The sequence below is a fragment of the Danio rerio genome, chromosome 6 (assembly GCF_049306965.1).
Source record: "Danio rerio strain Tuebingen ecotype United States chromosome 6, GRCz12tu, whole genome shotgun sequence".
Lineage (NCBI taxonomy): Eukaryota > Metazoa > Chordata > Actinopteri > Cypriniformes > Danionidae > Danio > Danio rerio.
This window is the reverse complement of record NC_133181.1, coordinates 33,315,001-33,324,367: the sequence shown is the minus strand read 5'-3', so window position 1 is coordinate 33,324,367 and position 9,367 is coordinate 33,315,001. Positions and strand designations below refer to the sequence as shown.

General features: G+C 34.8%; 1 protein-coding gene across 1 annotated transcript in view; it reads left to right on the top strand.

The window, feature by feature from the left end:
• Nucleotides 1-3,697: 3,697 nt before the first annotated feature.
• sgip1a (SH3GL interacting endocytic adaptor 1a) overlaps nt 3,698-9,367 on the top strand; it is a 96,605-nt gene continuing 90,935 nt past the window's right edge. The window contains exon 1 of the mRNA XM_009302460.5: nt 3,698-3,960. Coding sequence (XP_009300735.1) covers nt 3,951-3,960 — 10 coding nt within the window. The 5' untranslated portion in view covers nt 3,698-3,950. The remainder of the gene's footprint in view (nt 3,961-9,367) is intronic.

Genomic DNA, 9,367 nt, shown 5'->3' with positions numbered 1-9,367 from the left:
TTTCATTTTCGAGACAAGACCTTAAGGCTTTATTTTGCTACATTTGTAAACACAAACACACATGCACCTGCACCCTGGAAGGATAAGATCTGCTCCATTGGGAAGTGTAGGGTGTAAAAGAGGTGGAGTGGAGTGGGGGAGGGTATTCACAGACAGCATCTGCTCTATAGGGTGGTGCGAGTCTGGGTGTTTTCTGGCTGGGTAGATTGGGTTGATTAGGCATCATTTTGACCATATCTTCAACATTAAAGGGTGCTAAATGTGATCTGGAAACCTGTATATGTTCATTGATAATTGTGGAGCGATGTATCTCTGTCAATATATTGGTCACTGTGGCCCGTGTGTAAATGACTGGGCGTTTATAGAGTGTTATGTTCAGCCAGTTAGATAAAGACTGCGATAGAGGGCGCTAGAGACAGACAATGATAAGAAGAAGAGATGCTCACATGGACCTGAGCATGACTTAAGTGATCAGAGGATTGAGAATGAAACAGCATCTCATGACTGAACACTTCCTGTTTGTTTTTATTGCATAGAGTTGATTTTAGACTTAATGCAGATATATACAGTATTGTTGTATAAGTGCTTAAGGAGAGATGATGATAAAACTGAAAATCAGCAGGCTATTTTTGTTTGTATTGTAATTTGTGGTTTCAGTTCTACTACATATTCCTTACTGTGCATACATTTATATTTTATAGTCATAAAAATGCAGCAGCAGGTTAATCTGTCTTTTCATGCTGAGAAATGTCTTTAGCTGTTTGCATAATTTTATATTCAGAAGTTAATGACCAAACGTGTCTTTTATAAGCTCACATTGTTGCAAATGAAATATTATGCAGAAAATATATATTTTCCAGAAGATTAGATATTAATTAACAATCGTTCAGACATATGTACAAAAAGCCTCTCTATTTAAACTTTGGTCTTGCATGTCCACCATATTTGTAGTTTAAGACTTTTGCCATTGTTTGTAGTTCTAATTAAATTCTCTTCCAACGTGCAATACAGTTTGTTAGTGTGTTATTTGGGATAATTGTAGACTCATACACAACATGGTTTATTGTATAAGTCAGACCTGGGCATTTTAAGCATCCAGGCCACGTGCGGCCTGCTAGACTTCATTTTTCGGCCTGCATGAAGTGTTTCACACAGGTCTGATATTGCAAGTCAACACAATGGCACTTTCACATATAGCATCTTTTGTACACTCAGTTTTGTTATTTCAAATGGAGATGTGCAGATTCAGCACAAAAATAGAAAGCGATGCACATGCGGTATATCACACTCACATTTTTACGTTTCTTTTATAAACTTTAGAGTTTTATGAATGTTTTTTGAATAGTTTCACATAATGCTTTTTTTTGATTTGGAAAACATTTAACTGTATTGGTCTGGCCCTCAAAACCTTTCCAGAGTCTCATATGGCCCCTTGGAAAAATGTACAGTATTGCCCACCCCTGCTATAAGTGCAAATTGTACAAGTGCACTCCATCCATAGTTTGTCATTTTGGATGCAACAAATGATTTAGGACATTCTACATGTAATTCTTTTTTTTTCTTTTTTTAAATAATATTTATGACTGTTAGTATGCAAATTGGAATGTAGCAATTATGTCAATTCATTTAATGAACCAATTTTTTTTTTTATTCATTTACGTTTTGTGTGATATCACTTGCTCTCCTTTATTTTTTTCCCCAATTTTGAAGATAAGAGTATTTACCATATGTGGTGATACAGCAGACTGTTGTTGCTTTGATCAACACACGTGTTTTGCTTAGAAAAGAAAATGTGTTTAAAAGTATCAGGTTAAATAAAAAAATATAGTTAATGGCCCATTTAAAAGGAGCACAATTTTCTTAATTTATGAATAAATCAACTATTTGAACAAATCAAAAGAATAAATAAATAATAATATCTGACTCATTAAAAAAATCCTGCCACCTACACTCAAGTAATTATGGGCAAAGTTGTCACTGTGGTGGAGGCTTTTTAAATAGTGAACAATTGTACATTTTAGGTACTATTCTATACCTGTAAATTATCAATATGGAAAAGCTACATCCACAGTGAACGCTCACATACCTTTATTTTTGTATTGCTTTTCTTCATTTATGGAACATAATATATCAGCCTGCTTTCTAAATGTACCAAATAACATATAATAGATGTGATATGATGAATATATATATATATTATATATATATATATAATAGACTCATACACAACAGAATATATATATAATATATATTCTATTCTATTCTATTCTATTATATTATATTATATTATATTATATTATATTATATTATATTATATTATATTATATTATTCATTCATTCATCTGCGGTCGCCACAGCGGAATGAACCGCCAACTTATGCAGCATATGTTTTATGCAAATACTCATTCACCCTCATACACAACAGACAATTTAGCCTACCCAATTCACCTGAACCGCATGTCTTTGGACTGTGGGGGAAACCGGAGCACCCAGAGGAAACCCGTGCGAACGCGGGGAGAACATGCAAACTCCACACAAAAAAGCCAACTGACCCAGCCGAGGCTCGAACCAGCGACCTTCTTGCTGTGATGTGACAGCACTACCTACTGTGCCATCGAGTCGCCCTAAATCATATTATATAAGTCTATTAATGCTTTTCTCATTTAACACACTCATTTCAATGTAATTGTGCTTCACTATTACTGTTTTTGATTGCTTTTTGATGAAATAAATGTATTTTGTTTCTGGTGCATATATGATATATCTTCTAAAATATAGAAATATCCTACCAACCCCATACTTTTAAATAGTAATGTAAAAAATTTTACTTATAAAGGTTTTTTTTTCTATATTTTTAGCAATGTAGTACAATCTTTAGGGTATTCATTACAATAAATTAAATAGTTTCTCACAAAATCATCAGCTGTTTTCTTTTTTTTTTTTTTTTGTCTTCAAACTGCAGCTGATGCATTTGTGAAACAGAAGGACATTTAATCAGGCCATCTCTGTTGTTTTTTATTTGTCTTTTCATTAGTAATCCAAAGGCGAGACCCACCTCCTCATATAAAATGAATCCCAGGCATGACACAAACATGTTACCTCCCTCTTTCTCTCTCTCTCTCTCTCTCTCTCTCTCTCTCTCTCTCCCTCTCTCCCTCTCTCCCTCTCTCCCTCTCTCTCTCTCTCTCTCTCTCTCTCCTCCCCTCCTCCTCTGTCATAGTCAGAGTATTGAGCTCTGGCTCCTCCCTCTTCTGGTCAGCCACTGTTTCTGTCAGATGTAATGTCAGTGATTGATTTGTCACAGCGCTGCCAGCTGAGCCTCAATGTGCACTTTTACAAATGTAGCCATTAAGAAACTCTCTCCCAGTCTGTCTGTGTGTTCAGTTTCCTGTATTTAGTCGTGTGACACCAAACGCACCATTAATCTAGCTCCCTTTCTGTTCTGGCAGGAGCAGCACGCTGCACCATAACAAGGTAAGCTGTGTGCTTGTGTGTGTGTATGTATATATGTGTGTGTGTGTGTGTGTGAATTCCCAGTGAGGACTCTGACAGAAGCGATGAACCGCTCACCATGTGACATGCAGCAGAGCCTGCGGGATTGGCTGAGCCAAGCGATGACCTAAGCAAGCTCTCCCTCCCTCCCTCTCTCTGTCTCTCTCCACTCTGCTTTTTTCCTGCCCCCTTTTCAGCATCCTTTGGTGATCGTGTAGACCGCAGCCGCAGTGGGCAGCAGCAGCAGCATCCATGGCCTAAACACGGAGCCCTAAAACATCTGACGGCCCGTCGTACGAGGCACACGGGGACTTTAAACCCGAGGGTTTTGGAGGCCGGAAGACTGTTTTTATTTGGTTTCGTTTTTTAACATCTCTCCATCTGGTAACCAGGGGCTTCTCTCCTCCCCTCCTCCCATTTCAGGCTCCTTGGAGATAGAGGAATGCAAATCTGCAATCATGATGGAAGGTGAGGGCTTGGTCTATTTATATCTCTTCTTGTTGCGTGTACAGCCTTGGTTTTAAATGCCATAAGCTGTCCGGCTATTTTGGGTGGCTTGACATTCCGGTTACTCAGTGTAAAGCTGAAGGTGCTGGACAGCTTAAACATCACCACACGCTCGTATGTACACACACATGCATATGCACTCTAATGTACAATAGCAGGGATATTTAATGTTTTTCTTTTCTTTGTGCTTTCGTCTCACCCCCCTTTATAGCTTGTCTTTGTAAAGGATTATTTGGATTTTGCAGTTACGGCTTATGTGCCCAGCTGGCCGCCTCAGAATTCTCTTTGTATATGGAGTTCAACACACACACACGCACTCATACGTACACATCATACTGCACTCATTTGAGTTGTGTGTCTGCTCAAGGCCGTTTCTTTAAAGGGAGGTGTTCATGTGTGTAATTCAGTGTGCGCATGTGAGCGCTGTTGTCAGCTGTGTTTTTGGAGGGAGGATCAGGATGGCTCGTTTCACATGTGTGACGGAGGTTTTTATGTAACCAGAACATATCATTTATTTATAACACTGGATCAGATAAACTAAGTATCATGTCACCGGCTTCTAAACACCGTTGTCTGTCCTTTTGCATGAGGGCTGGTGTACGGTCACACTGGATCAAATCTAATGGGTTAAAGCTAATAAATAATGAAGACTTAATCATAATTTGTTTGTAGAATTTCCTCTGATGCGAGTAACCTATCACATATTCTTAATGACATCAGATTATGTGGGTCATCCACTCTCTTGTACATGGATTACAAACATGTGTTATGCAATTTTTTTGAGGAACGTCAGAACAAACCATATGCCGGTTTCTGATACAGTACACCAGCTTATTATTGTCATCTTGTGTATATATATGTAAAGGATTAAGCATATATTAGGTTTTTAATTGCACAATAAAGTATAGCAAAGTACCGCATCATGCAAGTTTTATCTGCATTTTGGGTATCTCAAGATAAATGTTGCTATGATTTCTACTGAATGCAATTTCTGAGAGCTTTTTGAAATTCAACAATTTACATCATAAAACATTGACAGAACATTAACCATTAGTTTATTGTCTAAATTCTCTAAAATTGTATTTAATCATGAAGAAAATAATTTTATTAGGTAAAAGTATTTAGTCCAGCAGTTTTCATGAAATCCATGATTTATTTGGAGGTGTCTGAAACGGTTGTGTTTGAAATAGGGATTATCAGTCATCATTCGTCTTAAAATTAAGAGTTTACTTTTATGAAACCTATAAAACAACCTTGAATTAAGATAATTTAAAGGGATAGTTCATCCAAAGAGGACATTTGCTTTTACTTTATTTAGGCCATTTGTGGTATAGGAGGCTATTTATCTTCAGTAGAATTGTATTTTTGCTTAAAAGTCATTTATTTTTGTGATCAAAGCTTTCGTCGTTACTTTGAATGTCATAGAATTATTCAAAAATAATTCTAATAGGATGGATTAATGTCTAAGAAACATTAAAACATAAAAACATACATTTTTTGCAATAAACTGTTTAACCGCACTTAAATGTGAATCTTAAGTTATTTTGTGTGATAGCTAAATATATTCTCATTAAACAGAAAACATATAATAAAGATTATCAATAAACAGAAAATGTATAAACATACTTTAGCAGCTCATTATGCAGGTCTTCTCAGGTGTGAATCACTGCAGTAGTAATGATAATTCATGCCCCCTCACATACACTGTAAAAAAACGCAGGGTTCAACACAATTCATTCATGTTGTCCCAACACATATTGATCAAGTAAACTTAACACTTTTAACAAATTTGTGGATTGAACATAAAAAAATAGGTCGTCCCAATGTAATCTCAAGAATTGTCTTGTTTCAGCTTAGTGTAGTTTGAATGAACAACAAAAAAAAATAAAAAATTGTTTGAGTTTATATGCCATGGAGCTTTTCAGTGTCTTAGAAATTTTAAATCAATAAACTGTTTTCTGTAAGCAAGTAAACAAGATGGTTTTCACATCATTTTGAAGCAAAAACTCTAGGCTACAAGATTCAGTTCTCAAAAGTATTTTGAATTATTGTGGTCTTGTATATATGTAAAAAGATTAAGGATTACATATGTTAGGTTTTTTTATTACACTACATTCTAGCAAAATACAGCATCATGCAAGTTTTATCTGCAATTTGGGTATCTCAAAAAGTGAATTGTAAAATCACTAAAATCAACAATTATTATAAAAAAACAATATAACTCTAGAATTAAAACAACTTTGCAGCAGAGATTGAATTACTTCTTTTAATGCATAAAATATGACAGCAAATTACTGTATTGTAGGGTTTACCTAAAATTAGCATTTTTAATGTCTCACAAGAATCGTCAAATCAGTACAATCACTAATATTAACTGTAAAATTATTTTTGTTAAAATAAAGCTTAAGTATGAATAATATAATATTATTTATGTATATAAATATTAATATATTAAATATACAGAGAAAAAAATCAAGGACAAAAAGGTAAAAACAAGCAAACTAAAATAAAAAATATTTTGCCGTTTTAAAATGACTAAAAGTTAATTGTCAGATGATGTTTCTGTCTGCAAGCATTAGATTTACGGTAAACAGATTATAATTTGCTCAGTATAAAAACCATACAAGTCAAGATGGAAAACCAAAGGTGTGTGAGTGACAGATCGCAGGCCTTTCGGTGTTAGGTAACCCAGTAGCAAAAAGTGACAGCGACAATTACTGTAGCCTCGAATAGATGTGACATACAGGTGAATCTCTTAGTGCGGCTAGCACAGGCTTAGCAGGGTTAGCCATGCGTGGATTACACGAAGGTGTAAAATAGCAGGGTAATCCACTTCAACCCAGTGTTTTTTAAATTATGCTTTGCTTTAGCTGGCATCTGCGGTCATCATGTTTGGTTGCTATTTTGTCTTAGATGAACTGCAAACACATTTTATTGGTATAGTATGCGTAAATGTATGAGAGTAGGATGTTCTTCCCTGAGGATAAGAAAGTTGAAAAGGTCAACTGCTACACTGCTGTAAAATTGGTTATTTCATTTGCCTCTTTCTTTCATGTCGTACACTGTGCAACATGTAGGATATTTTGTAAGAATTATTGACCCTCTAATTGGTTCCTCATGCAAAAGTCTACATTTTTGCTCCCATCCTGTTTCCGATTTCTCACCTCTTCCCTTACAGTACTTCTCAAACCATCTTATGAATCATTAAAAATTAACATCAGAGCCACACAAAATTAATTTATGATTCTTGACCAGTAGCAATGCTTCAAACCTCATGAATCATTTTTTTTTATTTAAAATATTTTCACAATAGAGCTACATTAGTTCAGCTTTTTGTGCTCGCTCGATAGCACACAGGGCAGTCTAAATATCCACACATGCTCTGCATATAGTAACCACATTTTCGACCATTAAATTCTTCTGCTCGTTATAGGAATGGGTCCTTAATAATCACCATCCATCTAGAAGCAAAAACAACAATTAGCTTGTGCCGTTAGCCATTATATGAGCTCTGTGCTCAGCTGACATCAATTGTTAGTGATCCAGGCAATGTCTGGGTGGGGTTAGACTGAGCTTTTAAATAGACAGCCTGTCTATAGACTGCTTTAAATAGTGCCAGTGGTAGTGACAGTATTTCCTGTATAGCAGAGGTTTAGCTCCACCTCAATCCTAAGTCAGGAACACGAGAAGGGATTTTCACAGAATTTCTCCATGAAGATAAATTAAACCTTGAAGAATGATGAATAAATAGATTGGGTTAAGCATTCAACTTGGGAAAAGAAGAACATAATATTATTAATAGTACAATTTTATAGTAAGTGCATTGAATATTTGTTCTTTGGTTTACAATAATGCCAAATATACAGTTGAAACCACAAGTTTGCATGCACTGTATAAAAAAGGCACATAACCACTTTTTAAAAATGTCAAGCAGAAGTCAGCAGTTCCATAAAATGTCCTATCAAGCAAGATTTCACCCCCTTTCTGGAATATGACAAGCAAATCCACTGGCAATGGATGAGGCAATCTCAAAGGCTGCTTTACCTTCAGCTTTTTACCCTAAAGATCAGACTCAATTACACTAGTTTTGTCAGGAGGAATGGACCAAAACTCCAGCAAACTACTGTGAGAAGCTTGTGGAAGGATACCCAAAATGTTTGACCCAAGTTATACCATTTGAAGGCAAAGCTTAAAAATACTATGGAAATAATCAAACTTTTGACTGTCTAGAAATTAATATTCTAAATTATAAAATTAATAATTTAATAAATAAATTAATTAATTAATTAAATTCTCTCATTATTCTGGCATTTAGCAAATGTAAATCATTTTGGTAATCCTAAAGAACCTAAAATAGTAAACGTTCACTATGATTTAATATCAAACATTTTTAAATTGTTATGTGCCTTTTTTTAAAGTGTATGTAAACTTCTAGTTTAAACTGTATTAGTGTTAAAGATTTCAGAATTGCAGTTAAGGAGGTGAAAAGGTGAAATAGTTTCCTTCAGTCTGTTAGCGCATTAACTGGTAAGTTTTGTCTGTGTGCCATGTGGGAGTTGTAAAAGAATAATTTCATTATGTCTTCTTGCTCTACTTTTAATGAATTTATTAAACTGAGTAAAGACTAGCTTGAGTGCTTATTTGTTACTTTGTGTAGGCGGCTTATAGAATTATGCTGTGAGTAATAACGGAAATGTACAAACACACTTCTTTCTTGGACTTGGTTATTATTTTGTTTTTGGGAAATAAAGAAAACTCAGACCACAAACATGAACATATGATATTGGAAGCTTTACATTGATGATGAGTAGATATTGAGCAGAGCCAATTTTATAAATTAAATGTTAATCTGTATAAATAAATAAAAATAATAAGGTTGCTTTTACAGTAAGTCCTCAATTATGCTCTTTATTTTACATCCATTCATGGTCAAAAAATCTTTTATTTTCACATGATATGCTTTGCAACATAAGGACTTGTTTCATAGTGTATAACATTCGTTCAATAATCTGGTCTCTCTTAACCCCTCCTTTTCAAAAAGCATACTCTACGCTGACTTGTCAGTCTGTTCTGATTGATCTAACTCTTTCATCAAAAGTTGTGCACAAACCAAAAACTTCCTGTCCTTCGTACTTTAAGAACTACAGTAAAAAAAATTAAATAAAAAATGAAAAATAAAACATTGTTCACACACAGTCCAATAAAGAAATAACTACATTTAACTATGTTTTTAAAAGCTTTTGCAGCCTTTTTGAATTTAGAAACCGCTTTATAGCACAATACATGAAAGATAATATCTGAGAAAGCCAAATGGTGATATTTTAATAGTCAGATAACTTGATCTGCCTTCTGTCTGTTCATAGTTATA